Source organism: Gigantopelta aegis, unplaced genomic scaffold (genome assembly GCF_016097555.1).
Source record: "Gigantopelta aegis isolate Gae_Host unplaced genomic scaffold, Gae_host_genome scaffold74, whole genome shotgun sequence".
Lineage (NCBI taxonomy): Eukaryota > Metazoa > Mollusca > Gastropoda > Neomphalida > Peltospiridae > Gigantopelta > Gigantopelta aegis.
Window position 1 is genome coordinate 64,100 of NW_024537381.1, and position 20,443 is coordinate 84,542.

At 40.2% G+C, this 20,443-nt stretch overlaps 2 protein-coding genes across 4 annotated transcripts in view; one reads left to right on the top strand and one right to left on the bottom strand.

Annotated features, from left to right (window-relative positions):
- The window catches only part of LOC121367260, a 52,690-nt gene that overhangs the window by 22,559 nt on the left and 9,688 nt on the right, over positions 1-20,443 (top strand). The gene's annotated exons all lie outside the window — the stretch shown is intronic.
- Positions 1-20,443, bottom strand: part of LOC121367258 (multiple epidermal growth factor-like domains protein 11) — a 123,162-nt gene that overhangs the window by 17,203 nt on the left and 85,516 nt on the right. The window contains exons 1-2 of one of the 3 annotated variants that reach the window (XM_041491373.1): positions 11,939-12,006; positions 5,385-5,513 (exon numbers count right to left, since the gene is read on the bottom strand). The exons of 1 other annotated variant lie outside the window; for it this stretch is intronic. In XM_041491373.1, coding sequence (XP_041347307.1) covers positions 5,385-5,513; positions 11,939-11,993 — 184 coding nt within the window. In that variant the 5' untranslated portion in view covers positions 11,994-12,006. Of the gene's footprint in view, positions 1-5,384; positions 5,514-6,072; positions 6,139-11,938; positions 12,007-20,443 lie in introns of those variants that run through there. One more of the 3 variants, XM_041491372.1, reaches the window with a different exon arrangement.

Here is a 20,443-nt window from a genome sequence, read left to right on the forward strand (position 1 = left end):
GCACATGCATCACGCACAATTGTTATTGTTTTGTTTTTAGTCATTTTTATTTTTTGAATTTGCGATTTACTGATAAAAAAAACGTCAACTTTAAAATTTCACTTCTAACCCCAATCATCCTTGGTGGTCGTAAAACCTACTGTAATACTGAACTACCGGTTGTAATGTTTGTCCAATTAATTCACTATTATCATATAACCATTCCCCACAGCTAATATACCTTACAATTTTGGCAATTGTAAATTCTTATTAGAGTTCCCCTAATTTTTTTAAAGAGTATATTAAAAACCACGCGAATTCTATTTATCCTATAACAATTTTAAAATAACATTTTAATTAAATTTTTAGTATGCCTATATATATATACATACATAATATATATATATGTGTGTGTGTGCGTGTGTGTGCGTGTGTGTGTGTGTGTGTGTGTGTGTGTCTGTGTGTGTGTGTACTGTATGTTTAAACCCAACCCAACCCAGTATTTGAAGTTTGTATGTAATGGCTGAAATGATATGTTTGTAATGTTGTGTTTTACCATTAATTGAAAGTTATTGAGTATGCAACATCATCTCGTGGAGAGGCACTTATATAGACTTATCGGAGTTGCCTACTGCCTTCTTTGTACTTTCATCTTTTCACGCTCAGATCCATTCGAATAGTCTACCGTACACACACCGTGCCAGTCTGATTAAAATTAGCTCTACTGGTCTCGCCAATAGATCTAACAGCATTGCATAGACTCCAATGTCCAGGTGACATTCCATCTATAAATAACAATTTAAATATCGACCAATTACACTTCGCCTTTTATAACGTTATTCGGGAGCATACAAATTCTAAAAATACCGGTCGAGACTATTTATGCAATAGGCGAACTTGTTGGTCTATTTCAACATTGAAAAAACAGGGAGGGGGGTGGGGGGGGAGTGCAGTAATAAACTCTGGATTGTATACTAGTATAAACAGATTTTATGGCTATACCATCACGGTTTTTTTTTTCGTCTTGAAACGAATTTTATATAAACTTTTATATTGAAATTAGTTTCCGGCATACTTCGTAATTCACCCGAATCATTTCGTATACCCTCGGCATAAACCCGAATGTTTTTGTTTTTTTAAAAATTAAATTACTGACATGATTTTGCAAGTAAGATTTTGATTGGTCGAATGAAAGGTCACCTGGACATGAGCTCCAACGGGCTGCTGTTAGTTCAACATGTAATAGTGGAGCTAATTTTAATTAGATTGACATCGTGCTAACTATAACGTACACAGATGAATTCTATAGAAACAACGTTAATGGAAGCCGCCCAGTTTTTCGCTTAACACAGATGTGGCAATATACACAGCAGCCGTATATAGAACATTGTCCAATGAAACAAAGAAAGGTTGTTTTGTTTAACGACACCGCTTGAGCTCACTGATTTATTAATCAGCTGCATGTCAAACATTTTGACGTATAGTCTTAGAGAGAACATCCACTACATTTTTCAATTAGCAGCAAGCACTTGTTTTATATCGATTATTCCATAGATAAGATAGCACATACCACGGAACTAAAGCATCAAGCGTGCCTGGACATTGACTGGATATGGACATACTAGAGACTGAGCCCAGTGCGGACGTGTCTGAACCTTCACTGGATAGGCCATACCAGGGACCGGACCCAGTGTGGACGTGCCTGAACCTTGAGTGGATATTGTTATACCAGGGACCGGACCCAGTGTGGACGTGACTGAACCTTGAGTGGATATGGTCATACCAGAGACTGGACCCAGTGTGGACCTGTCTGAACCTTGAGTGGATACGGCCATACCAGGGACCGGACCCAGTGTGGGCGTGCCTCAACCTTGAGTGGATATTGTTATACCAGGGACCGGACCCAGTGTGGACGTGCCTGAACCTTGAGTGGATATTGTTATACCAGGGACCGGACCCAGTGTGGACGTGCCTGAACCTTGAGTGGATATGGTCATACCAGAGACTGGACCCAGTGTGGACCTGTCTGAACCTTGAGTGGATATGGCCATACCAGGGACCGGACCCAGTGTGGGCGTGCCTGAACCTTGAGTGGATATTGTCATACCAGAGACTGGACCCAGTGTGATCGTGCCTGAACCTTGAGTGGATATGGCCATACCAGGGACCGGACCCAGTGTGGGCGTGCTTGAACCTTGATAGGATATGGTCATACCAGAGACTGGACCCAGTGTGGACGTGTCTGACCCTTGAGTAGATATGGTCATACCAGAGACTGGACCCAGTGTGGACGTGTCTGACCCTTGAGTAGATATAGTCATACCTGAAACTGGACCTAGTGTGAACGTGTCTGAACCGGGAGTGGATATGGTCACACCAAAGACTGGACCCAGTCTGGGCGTGCTTGAACCTTGAGTGGATATGGTCATACCAGAGACTGGACCCAGTGTGAGTGTGCCTGAACCTTGAGTGGATATGGTCATACCAGAGACTGGACCCAGTGTGCACGTGCTTGAACCTTGAGTGGATATGGTCATTACAGAGACTGGACCCAGTGTGGACGTGTCTGAACCTTGAGTAGATATAGTCATACCAGAAACTGGACCTAGTGTGAACGTGTCTGAACCGGGAGTGGATATGGTCACACCAAAGACTGGACCCAGTGTGAGCGTGCCTGAACCTTGAGTGGATATGGTCATACCAGAGACTGGACCCAGTGTGAGCGTGCCTGAACCTTGAGTGGATATGGTCATACCAGAGACTGGACCCAGTGTGAGCGTGCCTGAACCTTGAGTGGATATGGTCATACCAGAGACTGGACCCAGTGTGGACGTTTGAATCTTGACTGGATATGGTCATACCACAGACCGGACCCAGTATAGGCGTGCCTGAACCTTGAGTGAATATTGTCATACCAGAGACAGGACCCAGTGTGGGTGTGCCTGAACCTTGAGTGGATATGGTCATACCAGAGACTGGACCCAATGTGGACGTCTGAATCTTGACTGGATATGGTCATACCAGAGACCGGACCCAGTATAGGCGTGCCTGAACCTTGAGTGAGTATGGTCATACCAGATACTGGACCCAGTGTGGACGTCTGAATCTTGACTGGATATGGTCATACCAGAGACCGGACCCAGTATAGGCGTGCCTGAACCTTGAGTGAATATGGTCATACCAGAGACTGGACCCAGTGTGGACGTCTGAATCTTGACTGGATATGGTCATACCAGAGACTGGACCCAGTGTGGACGTGCCTGAACCTTGAGTGGATATGGCCATACCAGAGACAGGACCCAGTGTGGGTGTGCCTGAACCTTGAGTGGATATGGTCATACCAGAGACTGGACCCAGTGTGGACGTCTGAATCTTGACTGGATATGGTCATACCAGAGACCGGACCCAGTATAGGTGTGCCTGAACCTTGAGTGAATATGGTCATACCAGAGACAGGACCCAGTGTGGGTGTTCCTGAACCTTGAGTGGATATGGTCATACCAGAGACTGGACCCAGTGTGGGTGTGCCTGGACCTTGAATAGATATGGTCATACCAGAGACCGGACCCAGTATAGGCGTGCCTGAACCTTGAGTGAATATGGTCATACCAGAGTTAGGACCCAGTGTGGACGTCTGAATCTTGACTGGATATGGTCATACCAGAGACTGGACCCAGTGTGGACGTGCCTGAACCTTGAGTGGATATGCCCATACCAGAGACAGGCAGGACCCAGTGTGGGTGTGCCTGAACCTTGAGTGGATATGGTCATACCAGAGACTGGACCCAGTGTGAGCGTGCCTGAACCTTGAGTGGATATGGTCATACCAGAGACTGGACCCAGTGTGAGCGTGCCTGAACCTTGAGTGGATATGGTCATACCAGAGACTGGACCCAGTGTGGACGTCTGAATCTTGACTGGATATGGTCATACCAGAGACCGGACCCAGTATAGGCGTGCCTGAACCTTGAGTGAATATGGTCATACCAGAGACTGGACCCAGTGTGGACGTCTGAATCTTGACTGGATGTGGTCATACCAGAGACCGGACCCAGTATAGGCGTGCCTGAACCTTGAGTGAATATGGTCATACCAGAGACAGGACCCAGTGTGGGTGTGCCTGAACCTTGAGTGGATATGGTCATACCAGAGACTGGACCCAGTGTGGGTGTGCCTGAACCTTGAATAGATATGGTCATACCAGAGACAGGACCCAGTGTGGGGGTGTCTGAACCTTGAGTGGAGATGGTCATAACAGAGACCGGACCCAGTGTGGGCGTGCCCGAACCTTGAGTGGATATGGTCATACCAGAGACAGGACCCAGTGTGAGCGTGCCTGAACCTTGAGTGGATATTGTCATACCAGAGACAGGACCCAGTGTGAGCGTGCCTGAACCTTGAGTGGATATTGTCATACCATGGACCGGACCCAGTGTGAGCGTGCCTGAAGCTTGAGTGGATATTGTCAAACCAGAGACGGGACCCAGTGTGAGCGTGCCTGAACCTTGAGTGGATATGGGCATGGAACAAGTGTATGACCTGACTAGACCATATTTGCTGTGCCGAATCATTGGACATAGATATCGTTTTGGATACAGAGGTTGCCTACAATTGTATTTACTACAGACATTTAAAAAAGTTGGATATTTTAGATTATGCACTGCTTTTTTGGTGAAAGACAAATTTTATTACGTATTTCACAGTTTTCACAGATAAAATTATCTTTGAATGCTTAGATGCGCCGATACACCGGATAGTACTATATAATCGAAAAAAAAAGAAAAAAAAAGTAATAATAATAATAATAATAAAAAAAATAATAATAATAATAATAATTTAAAAAATCAGTGCTCCTCAAATAGTTTAAAACCAAGATGTATGTCATGTTAATTAGCAGAGCGAGAAGTTGCGGGGTCGATCGCCCTATATTAGCTCCGTTTTGCCCTGTTGCAACCAGTGCCCTACGATTAGTTAATCAAAGGGCATTTTATGTACTATCTTGTCTATGTAAAAATGCAAATAAAAGACTCCTTGCTGTCTATCGGAAAAAGAGCCTATGTGGCGCAAGCGGGTTCCTCCCTTTTCTCTGTCAACCAAATGTCAAAATAATTGTATGTTAGACGATAACCATCCGTTAAAAATATGCCGAGGTTTGTTAAACAATTGTTTTTTCGGTCCGTTTGTTCTTTCATTCATTTATTAATTCATCCATTCATTCTTTCTTTCTTTCTTTCGTTCTATAATGTATGGCAGGTAATCAGTTTCTAATTCAAACATTCAGGAGACGCATCCATAATATTACTCAGGTCAGTGAAGTATTTAAAATTGGGTATCTGACTGCTAAGTTTAAGGGTTTAAAAAGTACAAATCTGTAAATACAAATAATAGTTTAATATATGTTTTACTCATGTTGCATGTTGGTCCAGACCATCCTTTTTTGCAGTTCCCAGAACACCCTGTGACATCATCACAGCCGGAAGTACAGTGACACGTGTAGCTGCAGTCTAAGCCATACCGACCGTCTGGACAAACTCCTAGAAAGGACAACAGTGACACAGATCATAGAAACGCATTGCAAACTCACTGGTACTCTATTTGGGAATGTGAACGACGTAATGTTCTTTGGGTGCAGTAAAATAACATTAGAAGAATCTTTCCACTTTCTACAGCAATGTTATTACCATTTGGTGGTAAAATATAGATAGCTTAATATAGTGTTGATCCTAAAGATATCGTGCACATATAAGACGGGTGCAGAATTTTGTTTAGGCAGGGTGCAATTACATGTTTGCGGAGTACACTAACCTAAATTATACAGATATCCATCTGTACATAAAATCGAGTAAAAAACAAATCTTCCTTTCCACGTCTTCCCTAGAGAAACTGTGCGAGCCACGACTGTACACCAAAGTCCTGTCTGTGGGACGTGCTGCAGTGCATATAAAATATATCTTTGTTCTCTATCGAAGTAAACATTTTAGCTGTAGCACTGTTAATATATGTCGTAACAGAAAAACAGGCTTTGTAAATTCAGCGCGATTAGTTCGAACTTTGTAACGATACAACTATAGTGATAATTTACACAAATCATACCTGATGTTACACGACAAGACGCCCAAATTGTAAAGACGAGCATACGCATCAAGTGTTTCGACATTTTGTAATACACCGCGCACCAGTACGTTAAATAAGTAGAGAGATGGCTTCGGTAGCTCCTGCGTTTTAAGCCACTGCCCTGTTTATATTGTCTATACGGTTCACGTCAGTTTTTATGACCTCGTTGAGGAGAAACCACTGTTATCATAATATAATTTTGTGCATACACGTCTCTTTGAAAGGTCTGTGTATATGCTTCACTGAATGCTTTCTGGTTGAGTTTCGTAGTTATATCCAACTAAGAGGGCGGGACGTAGCCCATCGGTAAAGCGCTCGCTTGAATCGCGGTCAGTCTGGGTCCGATACCCGTCGGTTGGCCCAGTGGGTTATTTCTCGTTCCAGTCACTGCACCACGACTGGTATATCAAATGCCGTGGTATGTACTACCCTGTCTGTGGGATGGTGCATATAAAAAATCCCTTGTTGCTAATCGAAAAGAGTAGCCCATGAAGTGGCGACAGCGGGTTTCCTCTCTCATTATCTGTGTGGTCCTTCACCATATGTTTGACGCCATATATCCATAATTAAAATGTGTTGAGTGCGTCGCTAAATAAAACATTTTTTTTTTGTCTCTTTGACAGGTGTGTGTATATGTTTCACTGAATGCTTTCTGGTTACGTTTCGTAGTTATATTATCCAACTAAGATGGGTGGGACGTAGCCTAGTGGTAAAGCGCTCGTTGAAGGGCGGTCAGTCTGGGATTGATCCCCGTGATTGGCTCAGTGGGCTATTTCTCGTTCATGCCAGTGCACCACAACTGATATATCAAAGGCTGTCGTATGTGTTTTGTGGGATGGTGCATATAACTGATCATGAGTAGTTAGTGTGTTTAAAAGTATATTTGTAAATTGTGTGTGCACATTATTGAGAGTGTGAGGTTTCAAGGGTTTATTATAGGGTTTCAGGGGTTTATTATAGGTTTTCAGGGGTTACTGTTCTGTTTTAGTCGGTGTTGTGACCTAATGAGCTGTTAAGTCACTGGTATTTATATTAATTGATAAACGTTAATGAAAACCATTCAATATAAGTTGTGTCAATGATATGGTGGGTTCGGACTGAGAAATAACAGAGCCCATAATCTGACATGTCATATGTTAGATCACACTGATTTTTTTTTTCTTTAGCAAAACAGGCACATGTCCAATGCATTATGAAGGGGGTGGGTCTAGGCTGTAGCTGATGAGGGGTGGTTAGACCACCCCACGCACCCCACCCCACCCACTCTGTAGACGCGCCTTCAACATTATTGACAAAACGGCATAAACGTCAGGGAAGTACAAACTCAGAATATGAATCTTAAAAATATAAAGTAAAAAAATAATTTATATAATAACTCCTAGAAAGGAAACCAGTGATACAGACCATAGGAACTGACGGTACACTCCCTGGTACTCTGTTTGAGAATGTCAACGACATACTGTTCTTTTGGTTTAGTGACAAGTCATTAGAATAATATTTCCACTTCCTGCAGGGCTGTTATTATCACTTAATGGTAAAACACAATATATATATATATATATATACATATATATATATATATATATATATATATATATATATATATATATATATATATATATATATATATATATATATATATATCATATAATATAATATCTTACATTTTCAGTGCAATCAAAGTATGTGATATTTTTCAGATCACATACTTTAAGAATTTGATAACTTTGCAAATTAGATGTAAATTAATCGAGGTTACGGCAGAAGGTTTATTGACATTAAATTTTAAGCAAACGTACTTTGGTGACACTCCATAATTGACGTATGCATTCATATTCCTTAAATAAAAACATTTCAATGGCAGTTTGACACTGAAAGCTGTCCAGCGTTTAGAAAAAAAACAAAAAAAACAAACAAAACAACGTTAGGCCCTAATTTATTTTGATGTAAGGACATCCAAAATTACGTCATTCGACTTTGACGTCATTTCCATTAAAAAATACAAGCGCCGCATATTCTTACGTCATTTGAATATCTACTGATGGCTGACTGGAATTAAAGTTGCATGTACAGTTTACAAAAACATGTTGTATGAAGCTTGAGATTATATGATAAAGAGATTATTACCCTCGTGTATTTCGGTATCGTCAATATCATATATTAGGAATAAAAATAATTGTTATTCCTAATATATCATATTGACGATACCGAAAAACACTTTGGTAATAACCTCTCTCTCTCTCTCTCTCTCTCTCTCTCTCTCTCTCTCTCTCTCTCTCTCTCTCTCTCTGTATATATATATATATATATATATATATATATATATATATATATATATATATACGATGTGGTATCAAAAAGTTCCGAGACTACTTCCATAGCACGCCAACAGATGGCAGTACGGGTATGCGCGTGCTGTGGGGGGTAGCAATAACCGTCATCAGGCAGTCTACCGAGTGGTGGTGTTCTGTGAACATCTTGTGTTGTGCTACGGGAGTTTTTGTGACCACGTGCACGGGCACATTTGCAATTTCATCATGGACTGCAAACTAGAGCAGAGAGCTAACATCAAATTCTGCGTAAAACTCAGTAAATCTGCAACTGAGACTTTTGACATGATTCGTCATGTGTATTGCAATGAAGCAATGAGTCGTGCAAGGTGTTGTGAGTGGCACGCACACTTCAAGACCGGCACAACATCACTGGATGACGACAAGAGGTCTGGGCGACCTTTCACGAGCTCAATCCCGTACGGTCATCGGTTTCGTCAACATTCACGGGGTTGTTCACCGTGAATTCGTCCCCGGGGACCAGACCGTCAATGGCAAGTTCTATTGCAATGTTCTGAGGCGTCTGAGTGAGGACATTCGGCGGAAACTGCCTGAACTGTGGCGCGAGGGCAATTGGATGCGTCATGACGACAATGCACCCTCTGACGTCTGATTGACCAATATTCAAGAAAAATAATTCCAAACAACTGGAAACGATGTGTGGTGGTCCATAAATTCCATATTAATAATACACGTAAAAAATAACACCATTAAAATAAATGTTAACCCTATTGCCACATGTAAGACGTATAGCCCAGTGGAAACATAGTCACTATTTGTGCATTGATACGGTGGGGTCAATTTTACAGCCCTTAGAGTATTTTTGTTTGTTTGTTGATCATTACTATTATTCAAAACAATGTCCACTACATATTTCATGTTAAATAGATACTATTTTAAGATGTAATATGAACTTGAACGTCGTTTAATCCTGTCTCGATATAATCGTATGCAGTGCATGCAAAATAAGGACAGGGGACTCCTTCGGACGTCCATAGAAATAGACTGACGTAGGGGTATCTAATTACTGTATGTTGATTTCACTAGTAGCAGACGACAATGTTTCGTGCAGTAGGTGAGTAAAATTTATTGTGGAAATTTGGAGATAGAGGGATGTTTTTTGCCCACTGGACAGGGTTATCCACCTTTTGCACGGTGCTAGAAAAATCTGTCTAACCCTAGGCCTAGATAAATCTGTCCGAACCGAGGGCTAGACGATATCTACATACGCGTGGCGTCATAACTAATGTTTCACGACGATTGACGTCGTAACTCATATTTGTTTTCAGAATTTTGTTTGCCATTTAACGTTGTATCATTGTTTTAAAAATATTTAAACAAATTAATATTTTCAACTTTATATTTATTGGTAAGTTGTTACATTTTTATGTCGTTGCATAATGTGGACTATATTTTTCCACGTATGATTAAATGAGTTTGTAGGTGAAATGTTTATGAATCGTTCTACAATAAACAAACCTTAGCTTACAAAATTAATGTTTTGTTACTGTAATTAAATGGGCAATAACAAAAATCAGTCACCGTTGTGAGGTATAGATAAGGCAATTCTTTCATCCTCAGGTATATCGGACAGATGTGCCCCACAAAAGAAAGCTATGAAGGAAATTTCTATCCTACATGGGATATCACGCGCACTCGTTTAACATGAGGTCGTTGGTAATATATGACGTCATATTAATGTGATATGGTGACGTGATATCATTAGACAGTTTTAAATTAATATTATGTTATTGAAACCTTCATAATAAAAGCTATCTTGTTAGTTTGTAGTGTTTAATTTATTTAACACATGAAACAAACGTGATAAATATGATAGTGTAGTTTATTGATGATAAAATGGTGAAATAAAAAAGTTTCTTGTTCAGCCATCTTTGTCTATTCGTGTAAAATAATGGTTTACTTACCGAATGAATGAGAGAAAAAGACTCCATCATATGCGGTGATGTGAAATAGAAAAAGTACACACGCGGTGGTACAAATTTCGACCATGAGACTAAGCAAGCCTCGTCCCAAGACGACATTTCCACCACCTCGGGTGTACTTTTGCTATTCCACATCACCGCATATGATGATGGAGTCTTATATTCCAACCCTCGGGACAAAATGTTTTTGTAAGGGTCTCGATAAACCTCTGCCCTCACAAAAACATTTTGTCCCGAGGGTTGGAATTGCCTTATATATTCCTCACAACGGTGATAGATTCTATTAGTATGTATGTTAAAAAAGTGCCTTACGGAAAATAGTACTTTTAGTTACATGGCATTTTTAATTGATTATACTTACCGCAAACTGGTAAATTGTAAACATTGCTTTATTCTTATCAATAAAAAATACTCCCGTCAACAAAAAACGTCTGCATTTGGCGTCATAGCTTTTCTTTGATGATGCACAATTGCTATTTAAAGATAGCACACCAAAATACATACCGCGTCATAATGCATACCAAAACGATACAATATATAGAAATTCATACATACTGGTCAGTGTCAGGTTTGCCTATTGTTTCATGTACGTAAGCGGGATCGACTGCGTAGCGTGTAAGCCCCATGCATATGGCTGCGTTTAAGATCATTATTGTTGAGGATAACTCGATAGCTCAGAACATATTATGGCAAGTCTGCAAGTTGATGGCGATTCGGTGCATCAGGTTTGAGTCCCAGCAACGAAATGAGACAATCTGTGAGGCCAGAAATGAATTCATTATTCCCTGCATCAGTGCGTTAATATTTATGTATGTAATAGGCAAACTCCGACATAATACAATATATACAAATATGCATACATCAATACATACAATATATATATATATATATATATATATATATATATATATATATATATATATATATGTATGTATGTATATGCATCAGTACATGCCTAAATTGAATTAAAAAAAAAAACCTTCCTCTTCAGTCTTCCAGTCTTCCCTTCAGAAACTTTGGTATGCACTTTCCTGTCTGTGGGAAAGTACATGTAAAAGATCTCTTAGTGCTCTATCGCAGTGAACTCTGTGGTTGCAGCAGGATTGATCTCCCTGTTTGTTTATGTCTGTATGTCTGTCTATCTGTCTGTCTATATGTCTGTCTCTCTGTCGTTCTCTCTGTGTTACACCCACCTACACCCACTTTAGAACAAGACGCATTCGCACCTTTCATATCTCTTAAACATTCACCTGTAATGACATACAAATACATAAGCACTGCTTAAAACAACAATGGACTGATGTCCGTCCACTCCTCGATCACCTTCAGTTACAGAGCATGAATTCAGATAACTTCCAACATTAATACAGTCTTGATTTTCATATTAAAACATTAACCCATTCAAATGTTATTCGGGCCGAATTTACAAAGCCTGTTTTTCTTAAACGCCGGTGTTTAAGCCTAATGTTAATACATGTCGTTGACAGAGACAACATAGGCGTTATAAATTCGGCCCGATTAGTTCCTACTTTGTTACGATACAACCATACTGATAATGTACACAAATCGTACCTGACGTTACACGAAAACACGCACACGTCCAGATTATGACGATGAACATACACATCGAGTATTCCGACATTTTGTAACACCGTGAAACAGGAATGGAAATGAGTAAGTATCTGACTAAGGTAACTCTTTGGGTATTGAGCTAGTATACTGATTTACATTTTCTATACGTTTCAACTCAGCTCTAATGGTCTCGTGATATTATGTAAACCAGACGAGGAGAAACTTTTGTCGTCATAATATGAAGCATATGCATACGTCTCTTTGAAAGGTCTGTGTAATACTCTTCAGTCAAAGCTTTCATTTCAGCTAGGATTCGTGCTTATATTCAAGTAAAGTTCACGCTGTCCTGAACACCGCTAGCTGTCGAGATCAAGCTGTAGTTAAAGTGGTCAATTAGACAGAAAGAAAATACACATAGGAGAAAACACATTTATCATATGGTTTGGTGGATATATATATATATATATATATATATATATATATATAGGTGTGTGTCTGTGTGTGTGTGTGCGTGTGTGTGTGTGTGTGTGTGTGTGTGTGTGTGTGTAATATGTTTCACTGAATGCGTTCATTTCATTTTGATTTCGGCGCTTACACCCAAGATTCAGGTACGCTATCCTGGCCAAACAGATTCGCTAGCTATAATTTTGGGTCAGTTTGTAGTTGTTAGTGGTTAATACGAAAGAAACGAAAGGGATACACCAAAGGCCGTGGTATGTACTGTCCTATCTGTGGGAAAGTGCATTTGTAAAAAAACAAAAACAAAAACACCTCCAAAAAACCAACAAAAAAACCCACCACCACATTCCTTTCTGCTAATGGAAACGTGTAGTGTTTTTTCTCTGACGACTACTTGTTAGAAATACCAAATGCGCTTTATTGGTGTTGTTAAAATAATAAGACACAAAATTTAATCATAAAACTTTTCTTTTTATTTGGGTAATTTTTCTGTAACAAAACTAACAACATTCGCGTACATTGATATAAAATGATTGTGAAACGATTCAAATATACAGGTTAACAGACTTTTTTTCGACATCCCGACTCCACTTCTGTACCTTCTGACTGACTGACTCAGTATATATTTACTGTATCTGCTCTGTTCAGATTTCCGATTAACTGCAAGTGATCTTTTATATGCATTACTTGAAACTGTGACAATATTACAGCATCAGTTAATCGCACATCAACAGAGGCCATATATAATGAGAGACAAAACCCACTACTGCCACACAGTGGGGTAATATTTCCGATTAAAGGTCAAGGTTTATCGAAAACGTAATTCTCTATTGTTTGGTATCTACGTATACCTTTTACAATATATATATGAAGTATCAATAATTTTTTTTTTTTTTTTTACCTCTTTTTAATATATTCGCAGTAAAAAGTCACGTTTTTCCCATCGCTTGCAAAAACGCCTGTCGACTCCATGAACCAAGTTACGTGACCCCGTGACGCGCTAACCGGCATAACATGAAAGCGTGATTGGGAAGGTGGAAGATGTGTATTTTAAAACGATTTAAATTTTTTTTTATATTTAACTGAATTGTATGGATGGAATATTCTTTTGGAGATAGTTTTCAAACTGAAAATATGGTGAACAATATTGTTTAGTGTTTGGATGTATCAAAGCAGCAGTTTTTCCGAACTTTAGACAAACCGACAATCACAGGATGTGCATGGAAGTGGTTCTTAAACAGAACCCGTGCGTAATGGAAAGGCCCATACGATGGGATAGGATCTGCAGTGACCACTTCATCCCTGGTGATCACGACAATTCGATAAATATGACATCTAATGTTTTGTATTATTTTTTTTTTTATATATATACTCAAAGGCAAAAGTCATTGTGACATGGATTGTTTGGAGTAATACATTTGTGAATGGGTTTATGGATGTAAACAGCTCGTAGAAATGCAACGACGCAGTTGTTGCAACGATTTCATGCTTTGTACAAGAAACATGGAATATTCGGGAGAAATCCTGTCCAGTGTTCATCATAAAAGTAATACATTTGTGAATGGATTTATGGATGTAAACCAGAGAAAATGTGTATGAAACAGCTCGTAGAAATGCAACCACGCAGTTGTTGCAACGATTTCATGCTTTGTACAAGAAACATGGAATATTCGGGAGAAATCCTGTCCAGTGTTCATCATAAAAAGGTCAGACATTCAGTCGCAAATCATTGCCACTCTGTGCAGCCTTCACAAATCCAGAAGTTGAATTGATGTGCGAAGTCGCGCTGCGAAATCATAGATTCAAGCATCCCTATGACTCGCCATCTGTCATTTTCACTGATGTGTGGTATGACGAAATTGCACCAAACAGTTCACTAATGGTGTTTTTCTGACTTCCGTTAACACCGACACCGGCTAGTCATATCAACACAAGCGATATATCGACTCAAGCAAGTTTGACACAGCGGTGCACGGCTGTGTATATAAATAACAAGTTCGTGTGCATCGTTTGGGACTCTTTTGAAAATCATATTTTCCCTGGCTTGTGTATTAGAAAGAAAAGATGTTGGGATAATGTTTATAACTGTTTATCAGCATTCTCCCCAATCCCAACTAGTGACCATGATTAGTACTTCAGGAGTTGTGGTGTGTACTACGAGTAAGTACATTTAATCGACCCCTTGCTGCTTTAATGGTAGGAGTAGCCTCTGGTTCGATGGCGAATTTACTTTTTTTTTCTAGGAGCGGGACGTAACCTAGTGGTAAAGCGCTTGCTTAATGCGCGTTCGATTTAGGTTCGATCCTCGTCGCTGGCTCCATTGGGCTATTTATCGTTCCAGCCAGTGCTCCGCAACTGGTGTAACAAAGGCCGTGGTATGTACTATCCTGTCTCTTGGATAGTGCATATAAAAGATCCCTTTCTGCTAGTCGAAACGAGTAGCCCATGAAGTGGCGACAACGGGTTTCCTCTCTCTGTATTTGTATGGTCCTTAACCATATGTCTGACGCCATATAACCGTAAAGAAAATGTGTTGAGAGCGTCCTTAAATAAAACACTTTCCTTTCTTCCTTACTTCTTTTTTTTTCACTGTCGACCAAATGCATTGAGCGGGGATATAGATCGTCATGCTCCATGTAACACCAATACGCCAAAAGAGTTCCTCGTAAGTTGTCAAACTTGTGCCCGATTCTTTTGTTCTTTGTACAATAAAATCGGTATTCAATCAATCAATCAATCACTGCGCCAAAAAAAGAAATAGTTTTCAATACCATTACACAAATGTCTAATATAAAAAACAGCCTCTGTTGCATACCCTTTATGGTCACATAGGGGCCTATTCAGATTATACATTCAGTTTTCAATACTAAATACCCAGCTATCTGCAAGCCTACGGGCGAGATATAACACCCCGGTTCGTCATGCATTACAAAACTGTTTGACGTTTGTGTTTCTCTCTGTAACGTGGAGTTGTATCCAAATCAGTGCAGTATCAGGTATGATTTTATACTATACTCTTCAAAAGAAGAAACGCAAAACCACATTGTCGTAACATTTGGAGAATTGATTTAATTATTGAATGGTGAGTCCGATAATTACCAAATGTTGCAGGATTGTTCACAATTCACTCTAGTCCATTGTGAGTAAGTGATAGGACACACCACCAAGGTCAAGGTCATCTGGAGTCAATACCGGGTGTGGCCTCCGCGTGTGTTGACAACTGCCTGGCACCGCCTGCCCATTGAAGCAACCAGAGTACGGATGACGTCCCGAGGGATGGTGGCCCACTCGGCCTGCAAGGCTGCTGCCAGCTCGGGCAGGGTCTGGGGCTGTGGTTGTCGCTGTCGGAGGCGTCGGTCCAACTCGTCCCATAGATGCTCAATTGGGTTCAAATCCGGTGATGTCGATGGCCAAGGAAGGACATTAATGTTGTTGTTCTGTAGGAAAGCCGTTGTGAGACGTGCTGTGTGAGGCCTGGCGTTGTCATGTTGGAACACTGCGTTGGCGTTGGCCATAACTGGAACGATGTGTGGCCGGAGGATCTGGTCAATGTAGCCCTGTGCATTCAGGTTGCCCTGCACGTGGATCAGGTCAGTTCTGCCAGTGTGTGAGATGGCTGCCCACACCATGACACTACCCCCGCCGAATCTGTCCACTTCCTGCACGCAGTTTGCCGCATAACGTTCACCACGACGCCTATACACGCGACATCTTCCATCATGACGTCGGAGCAGAAATCGGGACTCGTCACTGAACCACACCTGTCTCCATCGCAGTTGAGGCCATTGTCGATGAATCTGGCACCACTGCAGTCGGAGTCGACGGTGTTGTGGTGTTAAGATGACACCTCGAACTGGACGTCTGGCACGAATTCCTACCTCACGTAGGCGGTTCCGTACGGTCTGGTCGGATATCCTGCGCAAACCTGGTATTGCTGCGGCTGTGGAGGTGGCAGTAGTCAATCGTTCCCGAAGGTGGCGTACCCTGATGTAGCGGTCCTGCCCAGGGGTAGTGACCCGTGGTAGACCGGATCTATGGAGGTCACGTGTTGATCCATGTTGCTGGTAACGGTCCCACAGTTTGGAGATGGTGCTTGGGGACACATGGAATGCCCTGGCAACGGCCGTTCTGGATTCGCCTGCGTCTAGTCGGCCGATGGCATTGTTTCTCTGCGGTTCACTGAGACGTGGCATGTCCTGGATTGTCAACTGTCGGCCAGATACAGAGGCCAGGCAAGCGAACACCCTGCACTTTTATACTGTCGGTGTTCATGTTGCACGTGCAGACAACGCACGTGCAGTGGTGACATGGTTTGCACGTGGCTGCGTTTTTGCGAATATTCACATTTTGGAACTTTATTGTACAGTAGCTGCGTTTTATCGAATGTAACCGTGGGAATGTGTTTGGGACATGCAATGACCTTATATTCACAAAGCATGAACCGGTAGGAAACATAAAATCGGAGTTATAACCCATTTGTACCCTTTTGCGTTTCTTTTTTTGAAGAGTTATATATATGATATGGAGTGGGTATGCAATTGAGAGATTATTATTCATAGGGACCATTCTAATATTATGTATCGCTCTAGCAGGTGAGTGGTTTAGGTCCAACTGTTATGTAGCGTTACAGAGTGTGGGTTTACAGAACAGCGCTACGTAACGCACTTTTAAAATTGATTTATTGTCTCTTTCTAAATGCAATGTTAGTGGTTATATATTTCATTTCATTTCAACTTATTTCCGTGATTATATCCAATTAAGGTTCAAGCACGCTGTCCTGGGCACACGCACCTCAGTTATCTGGGTTGTCTGCCCAGTACAGTGGGTTAGTTGTTAATGGTTAGTGAGAGAGAAGAGGGTGCAGTGGCCTTACACCTAACCATTGAGTCATTAAAACTCGCTCTGGGTGGGAGCCGGTACCGGGCTGCGAACTCCGTACCTAACAGCCTTATGTTCGATGGCTTAATCATGACGACACCGAGGCCGGTGGTTATATATTAAACGTGTTTGTAATCGTCCTTGTTTCTTGCACTAGGTCAAGCTTTATTTTATTTCATCATATACATGTATATTTGTTCATACGTACGAACTTATTGTGACACTAAATCGAGTTTGAGCTACGTACAAACATTAAAACGATAACTACTCCCCCCCCCCCCCCCCCCCCCCCTAAAAAAACAAAAAACAAAACAACAAAAACAACAACAACAAAAAACAAAACAAAAAACAACTTAATATGAAGACATTGATATTCTAATGAATTAATTTAACGACACCCCAGCTCAAAATATACATCGGCTATTGGGTGTTCAGCTATGGTAAATGAAAAACTTAAATGATGATCAACAAAAGTTAAATGAAAACACAGTGTAAAGAACTGTCCGAGAAATACAAATACCACAGATAGATAAAACGTATCACATAGACATTGTAATAAAGGTTCTGGATGGAATTGAAAGGATTCCATCACATTTCTTTGACCAAATATATCTTTTCTAGTTTCTTTCAGATGCTTACACTACACCAAAATGTGGCTTAGCGTCAGGATACACTGACAGTGCTCACACTGAGGTGGAGGATCTTTGTTCAAGATAAACGAATGGGTCAAATATGTATGACCGATGCGATCAAGAACCGATGCGATCACAACACACTGATATTCTAAACGAGAAAACATAATTAACCGGACATTGCTGCATTGTAAGATGTTTTCGACTAACAAAATACTTCTACGATTAAACTTTCATATTAAATATAGTTTCTTGTTTATAATATCAGTGTTTGTATATTCAATGTGTTTCTGGTCGTCTTAATATTTGTAAGAAGCCCAAACTGGATTTTGTCTTCAAATAATTTCGTACGTACTATTTATTTATTTTTAGAAAATAAAATGAACTTTAACCTAGTACAAATATTATAACGATCAGAAACACATTTAATATACAGCCACTAATATTTTATGTAGGAAAATATATTTGTTATGTAATTACAGTCGTTAAAAAGTCTCTGTTAGTCGATAACAACTTAAACATTGCAGCAAACTCAGAAATGTCCCTTTAATATGTAATTCTAGACGTTATAAAATTGTATTATAAAATATCTTACAATGCACCAAAGTCAGGATAGACCCGATAAGAAATAGAAAAAAAGCGATATAGAAAACTCGCACATTTGCAAATAGAAGACCAGTGGTGGATCTAGAAAATCCATTGGGGGTGGGGGGGGGGGGGGAGAGGGAGGCATGAATTGCTTATTAGTTGTTCCTCGAATTCTCCAACGTATATGCCCCTACCCTTAGATCCGCCACTGGCGACATAACCAGTTCTACTGATCAGTCATCGATATGGTTTTGTGAAGTATTCAAACGACTACAGATAATGGCGTTTAAAAATATCCTAAGAAAAGAAGAAAAAAATTGATACAAGCTTTCATGAATAGGTCGTACAGACCTTACACTTTGAAAGACATGAATTTAAAAAGAGCGAAGATTAGGACGCTATTAGCTGGCTTCACATAATAGTACTCGGTAATAAAGGAACTGAATAGAAAACACTCAGAATGTGACAGTAATCCGATACGACATTCCCATTTAACTCGTCGGTGTTTTGCACTTGTTACCATGTTTTGACTCTGAGTACATAAATATTAGTGGTTAATAAGAAAGAAACGAAAGGGATACACCAAAGGCCGTGGTATGCACTGTCCTGTCTGTGGGAAAGTGCATTTGTAAAAAAAAAACACCCAAAAAACACACATTTTATTTGGGTAATTTTTCTGTAACAAAACTAACAACATTCGCGTACATTGATATAAAATGATTGTGAAACGATTCAAGTATACAGGTTAACATACCTTTTTTCAACATCCCGACTTCTCTTCTGTACCTTATCTGACTGACTGACTGACTGACTCTCTCTCTCTCTCTCTCTCTCTCTCTCTCTCTCTCTCTCTCTCTCTCTCTCTCTCTCTCTCTCTCTCTCTATTATTATTATTATCATTATTATTATTATTACTGATTCATGATTCATCCGGATAGTATTTGAAATTCAAGTACTGATTAAATATTTACTGTATCTGCTCTATTCAGTAGACTATGTGTGTGTGAGGAACGTTTGTACAGTGACACTATTACAGCATCCGTTAATCGCACATCAACGGAAGTCACATATAATAAGAGACGAAACCCACTGCTGCTACACAGTGGGATAATATTTCCGATTAAAGGCCAAGGTTTATCAAAAACGTAATTCACTATTGTTTGGTATCTACGTATACCTTTTACAATATATATATGAAGTATCAATAAAATATATTTGAAAAAATATACCCGTTTTTAATATATTCGCAATAAAAAGTCGCGTTTTTCCCATCGCTTGCAAAAACGCCTGTCGACTCCATTAACCAAGTTACGTGACCCCGTGACGCGCTAACCGGCATAACATGAAAGCGTGATTCGCAGCCTTTCAGACATTTTACTGGGAAGGTCGACGATGTGTATTTTAAAACGATTTTTTTAAAATTATATTGAATTGAGTTGTATGGATGGAATATTCTTTTGGAGATAGTTTTCACATAATAGTACTCGGTAATAAAGAACTGAATAGAAAACACTCAGAATGTGACAGTAATCCGATACGACATTCCCATTTAACTCGTCGGTGTTTTGTACTTGTTTCCATGTTTTGACTCTGAGTACATAAATATTATGTGATTTGTCCTGGCCGTAAGGCAACACCACACGATACGACATAGGATAACCACAAAAACAGCCGATTGTGACAAGACATTACGACTTCATCGGTTGCTATGCAATTGGCTATTATCGTACGAAGCACTCATGTCGTTTGGCGTCGCCTTTATTGTACTGTCCGTAATGTACTATGCTCTGATTGGTGGACATTTGTATATGTTAATACGGAAATTGCTTGTTTTGCAATACCGAGGACCCGTCACCCTAAACATTTTCAAGTGTCCCCTGTTTTTCCTCTTTTAATGTTTTCCCATTGCAGTACGCTTATGACGGATTGCGTTTTTCCCGTAATGTAC